The sequence below is a fragment of the Dermacentor andersoni genome, chromosome 8, assembly GCF_023375885.2.
Source record: "Dermacentor andersoni chromosome 8, qqDerAnde1_hic_scaffold, whole genome shotgun sequence".
In the NCBI taxonomy this organism is placed as follows: domain Eukaryota; kingdom Metazoa; phylum Arthropoda; class Arachnida; order Ixodida; family Ixodidae; genus Dermacentor; species Dermacentor andersoni.
The window spans coordinates 62,618,389-62,641,868 of record NC_092821.1 but is presented as its reverse complement, the minus strand read 5'-3'; the positions used below and the strand labels follow the sequence as shown (position 1 = coordinate 62,641,868).

General features: G+C 45.3%; 1 protein-coding gene across 1 annotated transcript in view; it reads left to right on the top strand.

The window, feature by feature from the left end:
* The window catches only part of LOC126526315 (uncharacterized), a 99,501-nt gene that overhangs the window by 48,847 nt on the left and 27,174 nt on the right, over positions 1-23,480 (top strand). The window contains exons 5-6 of the mRNA XM_050174217.3: positions 3,231-3,334; positions 18,558-18,754. Coding sequence (XP_050030174.2) covers positions 3,231-3,334; positions 18,558-18,754 — 301 coding nt within the window. The remainder of the gene's footprint in view (positions 1-3,230; positions 3,335-18,557; positions 18,755-23,480) is intronic.

Here is a 23,480-nt window from a genome sequence, read left to right as displayed (position 1 = left end):
ATACCTGCATGCTAGTTCAGATGATTATAATAGGAGATTAAAAAAGTTTGGTAGCATGTTACACTCCTGGGAGCATAGAACTATTCCATTCTGTTTTCATTCCAGTCACATGACGTTCAATTTGCTAACCGCCAACGCAAGCATCGGCCGGTGACTCGAAGCGTTAGAACAGGCCAATGAAAAGCTCTGCTCGTTTACAGGAAGTCACCTCTGTTTGCTTTAAAGCGAATAGCATTGCCTTACTTGACAGGAATTTCTCATATAATTGGCTGACCAGAGGCGAGGAGCACGCCGAAGGGGAGAGGGCTTTGTTTGTGAAGGTAGATAAATGGATTAGGAAGTTGGTGCCAGCGTATGCGATTGGTCCTTTTGTTCTTGCTTAGCTTCCGGTAACTAGTAGAAAATCGCGCTGGCCTGCAACGGAAGGGTACAAATGCAGCTAAAACATATCCTTGGCGAAAAAAACCTTGGCACAGCGATGTCGTATTCGTGATAAAAGGGCTGGACAACGTTATACTGTTAAGCAAAAATGTTTGCTATACGCAAATAAATTCATTCTCCCTGGCAGCTCCAAGTAGCCATTGCCAGAGGGATCGGGCGCAGCCATCTTCTATGCGTTTCGGGACGATGCTGTCTCCAGCTATTAGGGAAAAAATCCAGTTTTGTTCAGCATGTTAATGCATTTTTACTGCGTACGCGTCACTTTCACGCGGTGACTTTTCGCGGTTCTGTGACGTCGCATGACAGACAGGTGAAGTGGGCGTTGCCCGGAAGCTTTTGACCGATTGCGGAGGGCTGATGGTGAAAAAGCATACAATAAGAAAAAATATATATATTTCTTTTGTTCGGTCTAACCATGCACAATCAGACTGCATCGCCATATGAGATGAGGAGCTTCGGCAGTTTTACTGACGTCGCGGGACAGACAAGCGAAGTGGGGGTGGCTCAAAAACATTTTCAAAGGTTGTGGAGGGCTGATTGCAGAATTGCAATATGAAGCTTTGGAATAGCTTTACGTTGTAGCGCCCCTGCAACGCGTGGAGGCGAAAGCCTGCTCCACACGTGGTAATGCATTAAGTTGTACGATAGGAGGGTTCAGACTTCTAGCGAGGCATAAGGAGCCGCAGTGTAAAGTAAGCATAATGCGACGTAGGTCGACCTCTTCCAAGACACATGGGAGCACCTAATGCACTACCTAAAAGTTGTTTCGTACTTTCTTTCCTTCTCTCTTTCTCAACATCTTTCTTTCTTTCGTTCTTCCGTTCCTTCTTTCTTTGTTCATATTTTTTTATTATTTCGTTCTTTTCTTTCGTTTCTTCTCTTGGCCTTTTTTTCCTTAGTTATTTCTTTCTTTCGTTTCTATTGATCCATCGCAAGTTCGCTTGCTTACGCTGGTATGAGCCATTCCTGATGATATTCTTTGCATCACTGGACTAGATGCGACTTTTCTTTTCGCGTATGAGCCATTGCAACCTGCCACTTAAGGTCTTCACTCTAATAAAACATTAGGAATGAAGAACGGAAATGGCAAAACAATCAATGGAAAGAATATCGTATTCAAAAAACAAGCTAGAGAATGGGCAAACACATTCTAACGAAAGGGACACGACTGAATAACCTCTACGGGATCTCATCAACTTGTTCACATTAAGATGAAGTCATGGCTGGGGGCCGACTGTGATGCCATCTGTTCAACTGCAGGTAAAGCCAGAAATCTCTTTTTTAGATAATTCATGAAGTCATTTGTTTCAAATTTGTCGCACTTAAGGAAATAAAATTGAATTCTAGTGACTGCTGCAAGCATAGTTTTTATTTAAACCCTATATTTTTTTTAACAAATTGCCTAGGATCAGTGAATTGCATAAGAACAGAAGCATGTAGCTTACATATTAGGAAGCCAGCACTTAAAGCAATGAAATCTGGTTTAATAATATATATCTGAAGGGAGCGTGTTACAGTGTCTACAAGGGCTTTTCAGATGTCTTAGTTATATGTAAGTGGTAAACTTGATAGCGGTGTATAGTACATCAGTTTTGTGAGCTATAAGTATACTATTAGACTCAGTTTACAGAGTTTAGATGTCAATTTTCAGGACTTGGTAACCTCGTCTTCTAAAGTTATGCACTTTTCAACAATATTTATAAACGCATCGCCGATTGAATTTGGTTTCTGCAGTGACTCTAAGTTAAATTTTTCTTTTAAATGTAATGTACCTAATGAACTTCCGTGCAGCATTTGCAGAAAAAAAATACTATTTGTCCGTTCCAATTTATTTAGGTTGAACATTCCGAGCGGTCGCTTATAAGAGTCAAAAGCACCTTTCTATTTGGAAAGATTGGATGCGCTTTGTAGACGACCACAAGGAAGAAGACGGGACAGGCGCAAACCCGACATGAGCGCTGGTGCTTGGCATGATGAAGGTTTTCATCATCATGCCAAGCATCAGCGGTCATGTCGGGTTTGCGCCTGTCCCGTCTTCTTCCTTGTGATCGCCTACAAAGCGCATCCTATCTTTTCAAATAGAGTGAAGCAACTTGCCCAACAACGCATTCTGCTAAAAGCACCTTTGTCGCACACAATCTTTCAATGCGTTCCCCCAAACCCTGGGGAGCTGTCGCAGTTGAAAACGTCTTATGCAGTGCATTGCTTTCATAAAAGCTAATAAGGCAATAAAACCACGTTCGTTCTCTCAGCAGGGCAGATTTATAAAATTTACTCTTGAGTGCATGCAGGTTCTGAATAAGCTTGAAATTAGGACCATCGTAAGTATAATTACTTTGAACTCGAATAAGTGGAAAGTGCATGCTTCTTTGAAAGCCTATTCAATAAGAACAATACTTGAAAATTTCACTGTTGATTAATGATGTTTTCTATAATATATGGTGACGTTAGCTCTACAGGAGATTACATGTAAAGAATATATTTACATCAGTGCAGGAAATTTAGACGTTAATGGTAAAAATCTAACACATATCACAGAAATTACCGCAATTTACTAGGGTTTCCTTAGCAACGTGCGCTTAAAATCTCACTTGATAACAGTAAGATGCAGAAAGTTCCTTCTGCGAACCCAAGTTATGAACCGCCGAAACAATGGTAGACACTAGCCTTGAAACTAAGCTATCCAGATAGCTTTGGGAGACATTTTTTTAATATAACACAACAGTGATACGAAACCTCATTTTGCGAATGTGGAAATGATATTCATTTGTTGCTTTTTCCCGCCCAAGGAGAGGTTCAACAGCACCTGAAAAGCTGTGACGCGACTCATGTGGTGACGGACCTTCGTCATTCATTCAAGTTCAGTCCTGGAGATCAAGAGAATAAAATAAAGGTAATATTGATATTTTTTTTCTGTGTTGGATGATTTAACTATACCAGTTTATATTATGTACTTCGGGGGAAATAATACCTCCGAGTAAAACAGATAGGGTGTGACGGGCAACTTTGTCAAAATTACGCACTGTATCTACACGTGAAAGAAAGTACGTTGTTTGTAGCACTATTTGTGCGCGAGTTATTGTTTAAATAAATCTGAATGCTAAGTACTCAGACTAAATACTAGATACGAAATCGCGGCAGAGCCCATCTCACGACCACTGTGAACGGTAATGCGTTAGCACAAAAACAATATACCGACACAACGTTTCCCACTGTCAAAGCGAGGTATGCCTGAAGCGTGCACTGCAGTGGAACTCCTCATTGCGCTTCCCTAAGAAAACTCGGCGCCATCTAGCGCCGCCACCACAAAGCCTGCGTGTGGCCTCCGAAATTCACGGCGCCTAAGAAACGCGTCGTGCATCAACCGGCCTTCCCTATTCCGATTCTTTCTGGACACACTGCGCCGTCTAGTGTCACTGCCGCGAAGACCATGCGCGGCCTCCCACACGAGAAGCGTGGCGCTCCAGTGCCTGCGAAGGCTGAGAATTGTTCCCTCGCTTGCCATACACTCGGTGGTACATACTAATTAACTCAAGTTAGCTAGGGGTCCAGTGAAGAGAGGCACATACCTAGTGGGTACACGGCGCAATTCGCTGTAGCATTGGCATGACAGGCATTCATTGAATCGCGCCGCATACCCAATGTGGATCAGACTGCTAAAGCGCGGTGTTGCTGCTGTTGAGGTGCCCGTTTCATGTTGGTTCGATTTCGCGCAGCACTGGATATAATTATAGGATCTCACTTGTCATTTGAGAGCGGCACATTCCCGGTGGTACGTACCTAATTACCCAAGTTGGCGTGAGAAACGTTCATTGAAAAGCGGCGCGAACCTTCAGACACACGCCCATTAGGCCAAGTTGGCATCAACGAGGTTCATTGGAGACTAGCACAGACAGCGTGGTACGTATCCGATACTCCAGGTCGGCGTCAAGGTGTTTCTTGGATCAGCGGTGCCTACCCAGCCCGCATCTACACTGACCCATGTCGTCGTGAAAGAGGTTCGTGGAGAGAGAACAGAGAGTAAACTTTTTGGAAAAGAGCACATGACCGTAGGTAGCTCTTCCGCTGTGCAGTGGGTGGTCCGCTCAGTCCAGGAGTCTAGCGTATGGTTACATTCGCCCATGCTTAGTTACTCCGGTTAGTCCGATGTTTGGTTTCGAACCAGTTCATCTCAGCACACAAGCCCGATACACTATGCATTTGACCACTGACTACCCAGCGACTCACGTAGGCGGAAAAACGGCTAGGATAGATAGATAGATAGATAGATAGATAGATAGATAGATAGATAGATAGATAGATAGATAGATAGATAGATAGATAGATAGATAGATAGATAGATAGATAGATAGATAGATAGATAGATAGATAGATAGATAGATAGATAGATAGATAGATAGATAGATAGATAGATAGATAGATAGATAGATAGATAGATAGATAGATAGATAGATAGATAGATAGATAGATAGATAGATAGATAGATAGATAGATAGATAGATAGATAGATAGATAGATAGATAGATAGATAGATAGATAGATAGATAGATAGATAGATAGATAGATAGATAGATAGATAGATAGATAGATAGATAGATAGATAGATAGATAGATAGATAGATAGATAGATAGATAGATAGATAGATAGATAGATAGATAGATAGATAGATAGATAGATAGATAGATAGATAGATAGATAGATAGATAGATAGATAGATAGATAGATAGATAGATAGATAGATAGATAGATAGATAGATAGATAGATAGATAGATAGATAGATAGATAGATAGATAGATAGATAGATAGATAGATAGATAGATAGATAGATAGATAGATAGATAGATAGATAGATAGATAGATAGATAGATAGATAGATAGATAGATAGATAGATAGATAGATAGATAGATAGATAGATAGATAGATAGATAGATAGACCGACAGACAGACAGGCAGGCAGACAGGCAGGCAGGCAGGCCGTGGGAAATGCTAGAAGTACCCAACGAATGCTAAAGGATTAAAAGTATCGAAGTGGCTAAATTTTTTGTTAGAATCAAAATAAGCAACAGATAATGGAGCTACACAAAGGGCAAGGGAAATTATCTGTTTCATTTATTTGCAATGTACAAATGTTAAGGGAAAGGTAAATGAAAAGGCAGGACACTATTTTTTGCCCATATGGTAGGAGCCCAACCCACATCTTCTGCACGACGCATGCAGTGATTTGCCGAATAAGAATCTGTAGCGGCTATCATAGCCCTGGGAGTATTAGCCATAGCCTCCCACAGCCTTGGTAGCGAATCTCCAAGATCGTTTTAGCAGCAGGTGTACGTGGTATTTGAGCTTACAAGCACGCATCCAGGCCATAAAGCCCCGTGCTCTAGCACGTGCCATAAAGAGTGGGAAATTCAAAGCCCTCAGACGACCTATGCTTCAATGAAAGATAATTATTACGGTTAGGCTTTCTGTGGTTCATTCCATGTATTTTTATATGGCTGCGCCTAACGAGTAATCGAGTTCTTCCGGTTAGCTTATTCCTGCTCGTTGAATAGTGAAGGCCTGTAATTTAGCAGTCTTGGTGCCCTGAGGTAGCACACGAAGGTATCTTTAGCCGCCGCCTGCTCTGTATCTGATTTGCAGGCAACGGCTTCTGTTTATTTGTATTCATACATATTACTTGTAAAAGAAGTGCAAAGTTAAAAATATGGATTTCAAATCATTACATGAAAGTACAATGACTTCCGGTATTTAAATAATTTGCTTTGCTTAGCACGATTGTCAGTATTGCGCCGTTGGCGCCGTGCACAGTGGTGTGGCGATCCCCGAGAGTGTCATTTACAGGTTCCGTGGGTATGTACTGCTGGGTTTGTAGCGCTGCGTAGGTCGTCATGACAGTATGTCGTATCGTCGTCACGGTAACAACGTACTGCCATCTCTCACCATCGTCGTCATTTGACTCTCGTCATACACTCGTCGTGGCGCCATTGTCGTCTCGCGGTTTTCTTCATGACCACCGTGGTCATACAGACGTCTCCATACCGTCGTCATTACATTGCCATCGTCAGGCTATCATCGTCACACACACTCATTGTCATCCCTTTGCTGTGACATTGTCGTCGTTATACCAGCTTCGTCGCTTCGACGATGCGATTTCGTGTTTTTAAATCCATGGTAAATAAGCTGTCGTAATTCCATCGCGATTATGCCGGCGTTGTCTAGCTATCGTCCACGTTGAATCTTCGTAATACAATCACTGACATGCTCCTACCGTCATGCCATCGTCACCATAACGCCTTCGGCTAGGTCTACATATGCTTAGAAATCCAGCGAGCGCTCCAGCATCGTAGAGGAGCGTATTACTCTAATCGACAATGCTATAAAACATTATTTACAGTGAAATGCCATAGAACAAGCGGGACCTTAAAACCGTCAAGTTATTCGTCTAGATCGCCATCGGGAGCGAAAACACTTATGCTGTACCACGACTCACGCGCAAAAATTCGCGTTACGTACTCGTCACTCTCCTTTTTCATAGCAGTGCGTCTACAAGGCGCATTCGAACTTTGAGTTTGTGTTCGAAGCCGACTAGCCATCCGAAGTTCCACTGATGTTCTGGCATACTTCAAATTAACGGAGCACTACACGCTCCGGAATAGGCGTTGATTTCAAAGACGTGCATTCTACGTCACACAAGCCCTATTTCTCCACATTTCTGTCACGTGCCCCTTGAAGATTTGTTGTGGTACATACGCACGAATAGTAGAAATAAAAACACGACCTAGAGATGAACTGGAACTTAAGGACTGATGCTGCACAAAACACGTGGCTACGGAACAAATCGTCTCATAGTAGCTGCATTTTTATTCTGCAATCTTCAAGACGGCCGCGAGGACCGTTAACAGAGCGGATGGCCATAAATAAATTTGCTTATAATAATTAATACTGCATTAGTAATAATTTAGTAATATAATTATACATTTTATTATGCACATAAGCGATTCTCAGTGGATACCGTCTTGATTCTAAAAAGACGAGTTTAGTACTCCCGGAACGCCAATTTCTTTCGTGTGTATTATTCAAAGCAGCATTTGTGGTTGCTCTTGTATGAGAGCATCAGCCGCTTTGTAAAGATGGCCATCGCTCTATAATGGAAATATTTCATAAGCATACCGACTGTAATTTGCAACGACCAAAGTTATCTTCAATTAGCTCTTCTTTATCTGAGACGTAGCTACCCATAGCTCGTTCACCCCGTGTTTCTCTAAGTGATTCATGCTTCAAAGGAATGGACAAGAAACAAATGACAACCATTCCACTCTGTGAAGATGGAATGTCAGCGAAAGCTGACGACAGTCAAAGCTCTCAAACGAAAAGCAAAGTGTTTTCAGTGCAATTCCATCTTCAGAGTTGAATGGTTGTCATTTTTTTGCGCTGCGAGTCCGGCGTCATGCTCGCTCGGAGATGCGCGGGCTCGCGATTGTCGCTTTCGTTCAGCATCGCGGGAACGGTCTTCGTCGGTGGTGGTTTCGGGCGGGCGCCGTTTACATTCCGGTTGTTGTTCCTTCCGGCGCTCCTGTTATGCAAAACGTTTAGGTTTCAGCTCACGAAAAGGGACGAGAGACAGAGGTACGACGCGGACACAGCGCTAACTTCCAACAGTTGATTTATTCTACGAAGCGGTACACATATATCGGTAACAGACAACAGCGTACGCATGCGCATATGTACTCGTTTCTAATGAAATGAGACAGCAACGAGACATCCGTAATGGAAAGTTAAGATGATATCGAAGATATAAAAGCGGCCATGCATAGCCCAAAAATTTTTTTGTAATTGCAAGATTAAGAAGAAGTGCAGCGTCGACAGCTTGTGTTCACATCGGCTCCATCTTCTTGAAATGTTTTCGCCGCGATGTTCTGTGGATACCAGCCCTAATTTTGTACCATTCGAACCGTGGGACCACCAGGACTCTGTAGATACCAAGTTATCAGGTGGGACATTTATTTTTCCCGGGACTGCGACCACTTTGTGTTACGAGCACGCCGTCGCCGCGCTAAGGCTAAGCGCGTGCACCAGGTGCTCGGCCTAGCAGGCTACCTGGCACGTTCCCGCGCGTGTCCGTGCGAGCTCTGCTACGACGCACAAGCCCCTGGCCAAATCTGCGAAGCATGGAAGTCCAAGTGTGTGGCAAAGATATTTCCCCAGAAGAGTTAACCGCCGAGATGGGCTGGTGTACCACCCGTTCCCGTCGGTGTACCGCCCGTCGCCCAGACGAGCAGCGGGGCCGAAAACTATCCCAAGAACAACAACCTAGGACGCAAGACTCTCGCTCTCGCTATAGACCCAGGCAGCAAGTTAGAACTCAGGTTCTCAAGGCCGGGCGCATGCTCCCACTACCAGCAAATGAGATCAAGATCATCGTCAGACCCAAATGAGCACTCAATATTTCCAAGGTCGGCAGTCCTACAGTGACTGCAGCTATTCTTCAATCAACGCAACTTAGCTCAGAAGACAGTCAAAACGACACAATATGCTCGAACAACCAGCAAAACATCATGGTGATCAGCACGCCCAGCCCGCAAAATGCGGACCGGTACGTAAGAATCAAGTCCATCCAAGTCAACGGGGTAACCCACGAGGTCAGCGCGTACGAAGCCGCCCCAGATAATACTACCAAAGGAGTCATCAGAGGCATCCCTGTCACCGATAACGCCAGACAAGTCGACGCTAACATCGTAAATGATCGTAATCCTCTAGCCCTGGCCGCAAAGCGAATCGGTTCCACCCCGACCATCGTCATTGCCTTCGACGAACCTGACGTACCATATATGGTTAGGTATGGCGAAACACTAATCCCATGCTCCCAAGCAGATCGATATCTGTTACCACTGTGGCCGTCTCGGGCACAGTATGGACGTTTGCCCGTTCCCTAATAACATGATCTGCCGGGGCTGCGGAGCTCGCAACCCAGATCAAGATCATCAGTGTACACCCAAGTACAGGTTGTGTGGCGGACCCCACCCCACAGCGGACAAAGCTTGTACTTCCAGGTACAAAATGCCATACGTTATACGAAGACGCCTCGGAGAACGTCGAGTAGCACAGCATTCAGCCCTTCAATCAGAAGATTTCCCGTCCATGGAGACCAAGCACCGGTCCCGGTCCCGCTCCCTCTCCAGACCGAGGTCGTTCAAGATCAAGATCCACGTTGACTCCAGGAGCCAGATATACCTCAGAAAAGGTGAGCTTCGCAGAGGCCCTGACGGGCGTCTCGCGAGAGGGTCACGTAATATCCCCCCCACTGCCTAAACCCAACACAGACAACACAGATATCGAACACCTTAAGAAAGAAAACGCAGTGATGCATGATTTAATCCAAAAGCTTATCCAGGAGGTTCACAGCCTCAAACAACCCAAAACCCAACCCACACTCAACGCCCCAGAACCCGCTACCAACAGCCAACCCGAAGAACTCTTAAGACCAGCCCCAAAAAAGTGAGCCCTACAAGAAGGAGCTCAGGGCCAAGTACGCTCTAAAGTCAAGGATATGCTCATAACACTCCAAAGCACGATGGAAACTTTACAGAATTCTCTAATCGCCCTTATGCACAGAGTCACCGCCATGGAAGCTAATATTCAAACCCTTTTCACACAAACCACTTCCACCGCAGAAGCCGTAGCCATGGACACCACAGGAACCGTCGCCGCCACCCTGCCACCTGTGGCATCCCCTATCCTTCATCATGGCCCACACTAACACTGACACAACATTGTGGCAGTGGAACTGCCGAGGCTACCTCCATAAACAACCCGTTCTCCGTCAACAGCTTCGTACTACTTCAGGTCAACCCGACGTAATCTTACCCCAGGAAACGCACGATACTCCGGCCAACGTTCCAGGATATCAACCTTTCTCTGCGAACAACGCTCCACACGGAGTCTCCACACTCGTTTGAAGAAGAATTACCGCAATCGAACACGATCTCAACGATCGGCGCATCGAACACCTCTTCATTGAGCTCATCCCGCACAGAAAACGAAAGGAAGGAATATTTATCCTCAATATCTACAATACTCCATCTCAACGCCATAGCCGATTTCTAGCCATCTTCAAAAAGGCCCTTAACATCGCAGGCAGCAGCCCCACTGTCATCGGAGGTGACTTCAATCTCCCGCACACAGGATGGGGTTACAGACACAGCTCTGCTGCAGGTCGTAACTTATGGCAAGACTCCCATGATATCGGGCTTACACTCATTACTGACCCAGCCTTCCCCACTCGCCTCGGCACTTCTACTGAACGAGACACGACACCAGACCTCACTTTCACTAAAAACGCAGACAACGCCCATTGGCGCAACACCCAACACGACCTCGGGAGTGATCACTCTATCATCGAAATAACTCTCCCACACCTAACAGCCGTTATGAGAAGAGCAAGGGACTTTACTTGGACGGACTGAGATGCGTTCCGTAAACGCCGTGTAACAGCAACGACGGACACTCCCATTACCGACATAGAATCATTGTCATGCGATCTACTGTCTGATACTAAATCGGCCACCCGCATTATCACAACAGGCGCCCCGACTGAGCGCATGGACAGTAGACTCCGTTCTCTCTCTGATCCAAACCGCTCTCTTACTGTCTCTTAACTTTATGCCTAGCAATATTCGTTCCATCGCTCTTTGCACGGTCCTTAACTTGTTAGCAAGCTTCTTTCTCAGCCTCCAATTCTCTCTCCCATATGTCAGCACTGGTAAAATGCACTGACTGTACACCTTCCTTTTCAATGATAATAATAGGCTTCCAGTCAGGAGCTGACAATGACTGTGGTGTGCGATCCAACCCATTTTTATTGTTCTATGAATTTTCTTCTCATGATTAGGCTTCCCTGCGATTTATTGACCTCGGTAAACATACGCCTTCACAGACTCTAGAGGCTGACTGGCGATCTTGAACTCTTGTTCCCTTGCCCGACTATTCATCATTATCTTTGTCTTCCACATATTAATTTTCAACCCCATTCTTACACTCTCTCTGTTAAGCTCCTCAACCATTTGTTGTAAATCGTCTGCATTGTTGCTGAATAGAACAATGTCATCGGCAAATCGAACGTTGCTGAGGTATTCGCCGTCAGTACTTACTCCTAAGCCTTCCCAGTTTAGTAGTTTGAATATTTCTTCCAAGCACGCAGTGAATAGCATTGGAGAGGTTGTGTCTCTCTGTCTGATCCCTTTCTTTATGGGTATCTTCCTGCTTTTGTTGTGTAGAATTAAGGTAGCTGTAGAAGCGCTGTAGATATTTTCCAAGGTATTTGCGTAAGCGTTATGTACTCCTTGATTGCGTAATGCCTCTATGATTACTGGTATCTCTACTGAATCAAATGCCTTTTTGTAATCTGTGAAAGCCATGTAGAGTTGCTCATCGTATTCAGCGGATTTCTCGATAACCTGATTAATGACATGGATGTGACCCATGTAGAGTATCCCTTCCTGAAGCCAGCCTGTTTCCTTGGTTGACTAAAGTCCAGTGTTTCCCTTACTCTATTCGAGATTATTTTGCTAAATATTTTATATATTACTGGGAGTAAGCTAATGGGACTAGAATTTTCGAATTCTTTAATGTCTCCCTTTTTGTGGATTAGTATTATATTTCCATTCTTCCAGTTTTCTGGGACCGTTGCAGCCGATAGACTCTTCGTATAAAAAGCAGCCAGTTTTCCAAGCATTATGCCTCCTCCATTCCATCTTCTCCTGCCACTCGTCCTCGTTTCCTATCTTGAAAGGCCCTTCTGACCTCATCGCTAGTTATAGGAGGAGTTTCTGTATCCTGTTCATTACTGTTTCTAAAGGAGTTATCCTGACTCGTCTGGGTACTGTACAGGTTAGTACTGGATTCTTCCGCTTCTTCTACTATATCTTCTAAATAACTGATGATATTACCCTGCTTATCTTTCAGTGCATACATCTTGGGTTATCCTATGCCAAGTTTCTTTCTCACTGATTTCAAGCTGCATTCATTTTTTATCGCTTCATCAGTCTTATTCGCGTTATAGTTTCGAATATCACTTATTTTCGCCTTGTTGATAAGTTTTGACAGTTCCGCGAATTCTATCTTATCTCTTGAGTTGGACACTTTCATTCTTTGTCGTTTCTTTATCAGGTTGTTTGTTACTTGGGAGAGCTTGCCTACTGGTTGCCATGGTGCCTTGCCTCCCACTTCAGTTGCTGTCTCTGAAGACGGCCTAGTTACGGTTTCATTCATTATCGCTATGTAATATTCATCTATAGTTGTTTGCAAGTACCAACCAGAAATTGTCTGGTTTTACCCTTACTACTTCTAAAACGACCCTGTTTCTTCCTCACCAATTTTACTCTTCCTCTCTTCAAATTGAGGTGGATCGTAGCCCTCAGTACCCAATCACCACTGCACTTTACCCTAACTATCACTTCTACATCCTGCACTATGCTGGAATCTGCAGAAAGTATGAAGTCAATTTCATTTTTTGTTTCACCATTAGGGTGTTTTCAGGTCTACTTTCTGTTGCTACGCTGCTTTCCTGAAAACGGTGTTCATTATTCGAAGCTTATTCCTTTCTGCGAATTCTACCAGCATCTCTCCTCTAGCGTTCCTAGAGCCGACGCCGTAGTTGCCAATTGCTTGCTCACCAGCCTGCTTTTTACCCCACTTTTGCATTGAAGATTGAAGTCGCCCATCTCTACATTATACTGTCTTTGCACTTTTCTCATCGCTGATTCAACATCTTTATGAAACTGATCTACTTTCTCATCATCATGACTGAACGTTCAAGCGTAGGCTAGTTTGTTTGTTTGTTTGTTTGTTTGTTTGTTTGTTTGTTTATTCAGACACACATTGCATGGGTTGAAAGGACTAAAGGCAGATGAACTCTGCCTTTAGTCCTTTCATCTATAGCTCCTAATAAGTTTGATTACGACTACAGCGAGCCTCTCATTAATGATGCAGAATGCGTCAATATTGCCAGCTATATCTATATGGATTAGGAATCCTACCCCGTATTGCTACTTATCTGGCAGGCCTCTATAGCAGAGGACATTGCCGTTATTCAGCAATGTATAAGCCTCACCAGTTCTTTTCATCGCACTAAGGCCAATTAAATCCCAAACTATGACTGATTGTTCCTGAAAGAGTCTTGCTAAGCTAGCCTCACTCGACAGAGTTCGGTAATGAAAGGTTCACAGGGTCAGTTTCCATTGGCGGCCTGTCCGGACCCAGATATTGTTAGCATCCTCTGCTGCGTTACAAGTCTGGGCGCCGCCTTGTTCAGGTACTCCGAAGCTGCTGGGGACTGAGGGCCATGGGTTTATTGAAGGAGTCATTTGGGAGGTAGTGGCTGAATACTGTACCACGGAGGCCAATTCCTGTTCTGGTGAGGGAGTGTCTTTGTTGAAGCTTAGTGGGCCTTCCTAATTTGGTTGTACCTGGATTAGTATAGCCCTACTCGCTCTCGGCATCTTTGGCCGGTGTCAGGCGTCAATCCAAGCCTGCCGATGTAGTGCACCGGAGGAGGTGAATTTCAAGCTCGCCATCGTCAAAAATCGCTAAGTCCGTTTCTGTTCTCGGACACCAAAATAAAGCTACGGAAAGTCAGTCATATACAGTTTTCGCTGTAGTATAGTGGTTTTAAGATTACGAAATATTGCACCAGATTGTTTTTAGAACATCATTCGTCAAAAGTTCTAAAGGTGAGAAAGTTGACAGGGCATTTACATTACCGAGTGAAGCAGGCTCAACTTTTTGTAGAGTGATCTCCTTTATGCCTTATGTAAACATATGCTCTTCGGTTTAATGGATGTCTTATAAAGGGTAGTCCAACAATTTGTTCGCACCCGCTTAAGAGGCTATAGACCGTTTTTCATGGGCGCCACCATGCTGCCACGCAGTGGCACCATCTATGGGCAGTCGGCACGCTGGCTAGGCTGAGCGCTCCGTTTTGCATGGCAGGTATACGCTCGGCGCAGTTACTGGCGTTTGTTTTCGCGCTCGTGCGGTCTATTTCGTAGGGCGTTTGTCTTGTACGTGGTAAACGGTACTGTGAGACGTCCTGAAGTGGTTGAGGTCGGCATGGCCGGAGTTTCTGTGGGTGTTGAGGCGGACGGAGCACGCAGCGCGATGTCAGCCTCCAATCAGCCTCGGAGATCAATTGTATATTTCTGAATGTTCCATTCACTAATGTGACCTCATATCAGTATTCTTTAGTTCTAAACTGCGGTTTATGACCAATGAAACATACACGACGATCGTAACGGCCTGGGTACCATTCTGCTATAGGATAGGAGCTGCGCTGTTGTAGTTTGACAAGCGTTCAAACTGTTAGCTGTAGATTACACTGCGTGACTACTTGGTTAGGTGGATGAGGTTTCCACCCATGAACAAAATAGTTTTCGTTAGTAATAACAGCCCACCTTACAGTGTGAATTAAGCAAAGCACCGTTTACGCGAACTGCGCGAGCGTCTTAAGCAGTGGTAGGTGCTGGATTACACACATATCTTCGACCTCTTCGACAGATATCGTATATATCTTCGACAGATATCTTCTATATAGTGCATGGTCCAAGCAGACGGCATCAAGGCTTGTATAACTGTAAACATTGTACAGCGTGACTATGTCAGGTCGTATTGCGGCGTTAGCCCATTTTCTCCTTTTTCGAGAATGTGGATAACTTATTATTTTTTTGCGATTGTGTTCGTTGCGTTATCTATAACGCATTCACACGTATTAAGTAAATTTTGTCCTCAAGAATAGCCATCGCATTCTCTTTGTGCGATCCTTCTCATATATTATGGCTTTACAGGGCAAAAAGGAAATACCGAAGCACATAGCTATATATTTATCATGCTGGTTCAGCAACCGCAATGATCGCTGTGTTCTGCAGCGACATCGGCCTCATTGAGGAGGCTAACGTAGACATATAGTGATTTCAAGCCTGATAGACTTGAAATGCATGTGAACGATGCTGGTGTATCAGTAATATTCGATAGCGCGTCTGCCACTCAGGTGTCTCGTGGTTGCCTTAGGTTGGTCGTACACGAGCATGCGCTCTTAAGTTTTAGTCCTTGCGCCAAGCAATCAGATAGTCAACAGATTTGCCATTTCATGATGGCAATGCTGAGACACCGGTTCTCTTCGTTGAAATAAAAGCGATATATGCAAAATAGTTCACACACATACACACACCGCGGCTCATAATGCGCGTCACATGTTTGCGCCCCAAGACATATTTCCGCGTACTGTAGTTAACGATGCACCAAAAGGCTTCCCTGACGACCTTATATGAACGAAAATTGCGTTACTTTCACAAAGTACGATCTCAAACATCTCGAAATCGTTCCGCAGCACGCGACAGCAATGTTGGAGTTACGGTATTTGCTACCAAAAGTGGTGTGGTAGCATATGCAGTAACTCTAAGCAATACAAAAGGATAGAAAGTTGGGCGAGTTGGTACGGTAACGCGATCTTCGATTGTAGCGCGAAGTGAACACGGACACACAAAGGAGCAGACAGGACGAGCGCTCGTCCTGTCTTCTCCTTTCTGTGTTCGTGTTCACTTCCCACTACAATCCAAGATCTAAGCATAGAGAAAGGAAAACAACCAGAGCGGACACTCCCATAGAGCCCAGCGGCCCAATTGACTGCAGCGCACCAAGCCGTCGGCGTTAATACCTGAAGTACACTTCCGGTTTCGGTTTTGTGCGCGCGCGTTTTGAACACTAGCTGGTACGCGTCACGCCGGCTCCGTTGGCTTTTTTTTTTTTTTTTGCTTTTACAGCTCAATCGCGCGCGGTATTCGCGCGAAATCATTTTATTATTACGTAATATTGATTGTGAACGATGGTCAAAAGCCTCCATCGTAGATCTGCCACGTGCAACTTCATAAAGACGCAAGGCACCTTGTGAAATGAGAAAATGATTATTTTATTCTTTATAAATGCTCGTTGCGGGCTTTTTGTGCATTCATCCAACGTAGTGGCACCAGGTAAGCAGCAGCAGTTTCTGCAGGAAGCTCCACCAGACGACGTCAGCTGAAAAAATTACAAGCAAGTGTTATTTTGGTAGTAACAGGTAAGAATAATGCGTGTAGAGGCGAAATGTGCAAAAGTGGTGAATAGGTGGCATTACAAACAAAAGCAGTTCGTATTTGTACACACGGTGCAGAAAATACCCGACTCATCCGATACAATACCGTGCATGCCACAAATACATTCTAATTCCAAGCATTCCCCTCTTCCCAGTACTTATTTCCTGCACTTTAATAGCACGAATGCGCGTGCTACGGCGCGTTTCGCGAACTTGGCTACAACAGACGGAATAGTACGCTACGAAGACAGAGGTGGCCACAACATAGGCTCTCAACCAGACCGTGCTGGACGCTCGCAGAATTCCTTCTACTCGCACTCAAATGCGTGGGTGCCGTTCAGAAGACAAAATTTTCGAGTTACTAGTTCCTGGCGTTTGAGCTCCTTGGCTTATCTCTTGCGCGTTCTGCCGGCGCAAGCAACACACTCGCGTGTTATCACTTGACAATTGCTCGTCGCGTTTTAGACAAGCCTGAGTACCGAAAGAAGGCTTAAATTGTTGCGGGGACATAAATATTGCCACATACTTGTCGCAGTAAGATTTAGTACGCGCCAAACTTTGTCACCACGGCCGAGCTGCTTTTCGCTGCGTCACGACAGACACGGCGAGCGGGCCTGATAAGTAACGAAAGTACCGAAAATAATTTTCAACAATGTTGGGCGTCAGAGAAAGCGCCATGAACTTGTCAGTGCATTAAAATGCGAAACTGCGCACCACGGCCGAGCTGCTTTTCGCTAACCGCGTCACAGCGCCAGGGCCGCCCACTGCGCTCAAAAGGTACCCCAAAAAGTAATAAAATTAGTTACAATAGTTCTGGCGGTCAGAGAAAACGCCAAAACTTGTCGCAGTAAAGTTCAGTACACGCGAAACTGCGTTACAGCACCCTGTGGGAATAGCGTGCCCAAAAATTACCGAAATGAGTTAAAATAATATAGGGGCTCATAGAAAGCGTCGCAAACCTCCCCCAGTAAGATTCAATAATTCAAATTAACTGCGCCACGAGGGCCACGCTGTTTTTTGTTAACTGCGTCACAAGTCTAGCCTAGGTGCCGGGCAGTAAGCCTAATTGCTTAAAGTGCGTCGGAGACTCTCGAACAAAGTTTCTCACCTTGCCGTAGTGGAATAGTGCAGTGGTGCCATGTCGAAGTTCCGAAGGAACGCAAAAATTCGCCGAGAGGCCACCAAACCAGCCAGACGGGTGCCCGAACAGTCCAACGCTCAGACGCGCGGCCGGACTCTCTCGCCTCGGCGGTGTGTCTGACGAATGACGCAAGCATCTGGCTCGTAATTCGCGGATTCGCGTGTCGCTAGGCAACGGAAGTAAGCCGCAAGGTTTAATTTAAATTATACGCAGATATATTTACTTTTGCCGCGAAAAAATAAAAAGAATTAGACAATTTCTGTTAACCTCATTTCACATTCTTTTTTTTTTCGATGCTAGCGGCAGCAAACGGTCGGCGTTAATACTATAGCGTGACGCATTTCCTGTTTCCAATTTTTGCCGAGTGTCCGCTCTTGTTATATTCCTTTCTCTGTGACCTAAGCAATACCTTCAAGCAGCGCCGTGCGGGATTGCACAAGCAAGAAAGGAGGAAAGGCTCGCCGCGTGCCATTTCCTCCTCACCCGCTGGAAAGGTCTATAAGCAGGCCGCGCTGCTTGTCAGCAGCGCGGCCTGTTTATCATGCGCCCTGTGAATACGGCCACATCAGGCCGTCACTTTAACAGGAAAAAAATGGTCGCTTAGTGTTGGGAAGTTTTCTATATACACTTCCCGATGTGACCAGGGCGTAAAACGTGTCAGGCAACGCATTTCATGTCTATTTCAAGCAAGAAAGCTAACGTAGTTGCCACTGCATTTGGGCTTCTTTAGCCTGAACAAATACCCCTTTGTTGTTTATAACATACGGATGAAGAGGGCATTTATCCAATATGAGACAATAGGCTAGTTCGTTAGTGAAGGGGTAATGTACCTAACACAAACTTTGTATTTTTCAGGCACATTTTTCTGTCGAGGACGTGCCTGGATTCATTTCAATTTCCAACTTGGGCACATATAAGGAAGAGGATTACCAAGAGGTCAGAAGGTGTCCAGGACGCGTCCTCGTCATGGCGTCCACCTCTGGAACCACCGGTCAATCCAAGATCGTTCAAGTCACAGAGGAGCGATTTCTTCGAAAAGTCTGCGGAATGGAGTAAGTATAACTCAAAGGAGACCCCTGTAAATTTAATCCTTTTGTCATTGCTTTACGTATGCGAAATTTTGCTGCTATCATAACCTGCATTACGTATCGAAAATATGACTTCAAAATGGAAGAAGGCCTCTCTCAATGCGAAATCCATATGCCCTATAGATTCTTATAAAAACCACACTATTTTATCGTAATGTTGAAAATGGGAGGCCCTTACATGGGGGAACTGGCCATTCGGCCTAATTTTTCTGAATACGAGTTCCGGGAGCTCGCATGCTTTCCGAAAGAACGCCTGCCTCGGTTTGTTCGCTTCGGCGTGCTCCTCTTTCAACTTCAGCCACCAAAGTACGCAGTTGTCGTCGACACTGCTGTTGGGGTCAGCTGTTCGCTTTCCGCGCTCCTTGGCGTACGGGAGAAGCTTGACCTTAAATGCAACGTGCTATGCAATCAAACACTTTCTCTTGATTGCGGACTTCCGTCAGCCGGAAGATGGGACGACACAGCCTGCTGCAAAACTAACCGCAGAAAGAAAACATGGAGTCGTCTACTTGTGTGCCGCGCGTAGGAGCCGGTTGTGGCCTCGCCGTGGGCGTCGGCGATCGAGGCGAAGCTCTCGCTGTACAGCAGTGGGCACGAGAAAGTGACCTCGCATGAAGAGTCACTGTTGTGTGTGCGTGCATCAGCGCATGGAACGCGATTGCTTTACCGCTGGAATTTTTATTCCGATAGCAATTATAGGGGCACCACAGGCGTATTTCTGGCGTCGCCGTAAGGTTCCGTGTAAAGCCCAAGGGCGATAAAATCGTTACTCGCTACGGGCCGTATGCTATATGTGCGGGTGAAAGCGCGCGAGAGTAAGCCGGCGATCGCAGCTCAATCTCGCGCACGCAACGGCGGAAAGCGGAGAGGAAGCGCGCCGCCTTCAGTCGCGCGCAAAACTTCAGGGGGAGGGTGGAATAGGGGACGCTTACTGCCCCGGCCGTGCGCCCCCTGCCGGGCCGCTGTGTCTCCGCGCTGCGCTGTGTTTTCCTGGCGTACTTGGCGTTGGTACGAGCGGCTGCACGAAGGTATATTCGCTCGCAGTTGCTGCCGCTTTGCCTCACTGCAGCGTTTTGACAGCGAGTTTCCGCTGTCACCGAGTGAGATAAGTTGACGTTGGCTTGTGCGCGCGTGACAACATGCTTGTTAATTTAGTTAGTAGGCCTATGTATACGAGTTTATACGGCCGATAAACCTACTATCCTTAATTCATATAAATGTCCACTAATTTGTTATCGCAAATGATGTTCCGCCTTTTGAGCGAATCTGCTACTGGGTTTTTTTTTTCCAAATTCTTGGCTGCCAAGTTGTGGAGACGCCCATACACGGGTGTGATTTCAACTTGAGATTATACACTAGTCGCGTGCGCACCGACGGCAGTTCTGCAAGCCAACCTTGATAAAGTAGCGTAAGTCTCCCGCGAAGTCCATCTTCTAATTGAACATGGCACTCCAATTAACAAAAAGATTACTCAGAAACTCCTCTGGGATTTGTCTAAATAGGCGTAAGCATTGGGCCACTTGCTCACCTCCACGTAGCCCGGTGTCTTTATCAATGTTATGAAACTTGATCCGACTACTGTAAACGACACGAGCTGCTGTGGGTGGCTACGCAAGGGGAATTGATGAGGCAAGGTGGCGGCGCGGGTGCGCTGATGACGTTCCCATCATAATAAGCCGTTATCGCTCTTTTGCGTTTTATCGATCCGCGTCGAACCATGATCAACCTTGGCCAAACGTACTCCAGCAGTGGCTGAGTAAAGTGCGACTGCGCCGGCCCCTATCTTGAAAGGGATATGCAAAAGGGGCAGTGCAGAGAGTGCTGATAGCTTCGGGCGCGCTGAGATTTCGCCGCTTATCAAACGTTGAAGCCGAGAGACAGCACCAGCGTCAATTCACTCGCTGCTGCGGGCCGTATCTTGAATGCGATTGTCCAACGTGACGGACGAACGGATGGACGTTGTTCCTCGTTGTGTAGGCATAAAAATGCTTACGCATTGAAAATCACACGTTGCACTTGGTTCTATTGGATTTTTGATGTGTTAGTGTAGGATCTTTGCCTATACAAGTCGTCCCAGGTAATTTTAGCCAGAATTTAAAAATATGTCGATGCATTCTTAAGACGACGCGACCAAATGCAGGTTCCTTACTATTGTATGTAGTAAGTCACGCTAGGTTTTGTATTCTTCTTAATTCTACAATTAGTTGAGATTAATAAACAGTCATCTGAGGTAACAAAGTTAGGCCAAAAATTCCAATTAGAATATGGTAGAACGGTTTGCAAAATGTCCGATTAAACAGTTTATAACTTTCTATCTATAAAGTATTGGTTATTTTCGGCTTGCTGCAGATGCCCGTGAAATACCAACAAAAAATAGAATTTCACGTGTCCACTTGTGCTCCGTGATCGCAGTGCTCCCAGGCGTTCCGCGTGCAAACGAACATAGCATTTAGCAGGGTGTGCTGCCGCGACAAGGCAGCGACGCAGGCGTGGGCTGTGCGAATGACACCAGCAGCCGCTATAATGCGATAATGGTTGCCGCGTTGCCTTTTAAGCGGCTGCACACCCGACTAAATGCACTGATCGTTTGTGCGAGGAATGTTTGGGAACGCTGCAATCACGACGCTGAAGCCAGCATGTCGCGTTTTCTTTTTTAATTTTTGTAGTTCACGGGCAACTGCACTAAGCGGGGAAAAAGTAATGCTTAATAGATAGAAAGATATGAACTATTTATTCCAACGTTTTGGAAACCGCTCTACAACTTTCTAGTGAGAATGCTTGCTTAACTTCGTTGCTTCAGAAGTTGGTTAATTAATCTTGACTAATTATGCACTTAAGCAGAATGCAAAAAGAAGATCGTGTGGCTTAGCCCATACAATTATGAGCAACATGCATTTGGGCGCATCGTCTTAGAGTGCATATATATATTTTAAAATCTGGTTAAAGTTAGCTGGCACGCCGTGCATAAGTTTAGTAAGCTAGAATTTGCCTTTTCTTGAATCCTGGTGACCAATGGTGCCAAAATTCACTCATTCTGCAAAATTTACCGGTTGACAAAGTTATACAAATTATTATAGCCTGAATTTCCATGTGCTCTATCACTGCACAGCTCCTCAAAAACGAGGCATAGCTTTGCGATACCAGTTTACCAGGTGTTGCGAGGGTTCGTATTTAGCACCTATGAGTGTTACTCCTTAAAGGGCCCCTCATCAGGTCTGGCAGTATTTAGCTGCCAACAGCAATGCAGGCAATGCGATAGTGTCTGCCAAGTATGGCATCCCTACATGCAGAGTAAAGAGCGCAACTGTCATGTCAGACGCCATATGCGCTTCTCCTCGCGGGTGCCGCGCGCTTTCAGCCGGAGCACCAATTGCACGAGTGCGCGTACACGCGCAATGCAGTGCTGCGACTTCACTCATTCAAGGCAACATCCCTCACTTGTTCAATCTGTTGCTTCAGTAGAAGAATTAACGTTTAGGGGAGTGATAATTAATACGAAACGAAAGCCCACGTGGTCTTTGTTTATATACAGTTCTTCCCTGTTCCTACTTTCTTTTGTTCGTGTCTCTGTCATTTCTCTATTTCCTATTTTCTTTCCTATTTTCCTCTCCTCCTCTTTTCATTCCCTCCTCCCGACAGAGAAGGCAGGCGTTGTGCCCTATTAGTGGCAGTTGTCAGCTTGCTCCCTCCCTGTTTCCTTTGCGAGTTTGTATATTTCCATATCCAATAATAGTAATAATAATAATAATAATAATAATAATAATAATAATAATAATAATAATAATAATACCGTAGCTAGAGAGATGTACATGCGTTTCGCCTGCTTGTTCCCTCGTCGCGCCGTCGCGCCCCTACAGAACGAAACCATGTCAAACTACCGTGTTCCAGCGCCGCAATCACGCGCTTTCATCTTCTCGCGTCTGCCGCAGCACTGGTGATTGTGGCACTGACTTATACCGCTAATCGGGTGTTCCCGTGCAGAGCGCATAAGATCGGAAACGATAGAAATGCAACAGCTCGCGCGCGATACCGTCACCGTAAGCGCGCAACTCGGCTAAAACGCTAGAGAGGGAAAGAGGGAGAAAGAAAGAAGGCAGGGACCATGACGTACTCGTCACGCGGTTCTCCGGCTCTGCTATTGGAGAACGCAGGGAAGGAATTTCACTTTCGGAGGCTAGGCGGGGCGAGTGGACAGAGTGTCTGTGTTGGCGATGACGCTCGCGTCCTGAAATCATGGGTTTGCGGCGCTTTAAACATTTCCATCTCTGCTGTTAATGAACTAATTTCAAAAACAATATTTTAGTAGAAAACTCCTTGGAGGGCACTTCCAGGGTATAACAAATATTTGATATGTGGCTTGGTGAGGCGGCCTTTAACAACAAAAACACGCGAAGGCATTGTTTATTAACGCACTATAGTCAACGAATGCTCCTATTGGTACCCCATCTGACAAGCTTGTCTCGATTCATCCAGCCAATATGGCGACGAGATACAAAAGAGCATTGCAGGAGCCCATCCTGTCTTGATGTGACCGTCTTCGTTGCAAAAATATTACTTCGCTTATTATCAATTCATGCTATTTTTATTTTTCATTTCTCGTTTGTCAAGGCAAACAGTATTTGCATGTGCCAGCAATTACCAGTTCCACAATAGGCAATAAAATGCTAAGGTAGACAATCTGTAAACTACC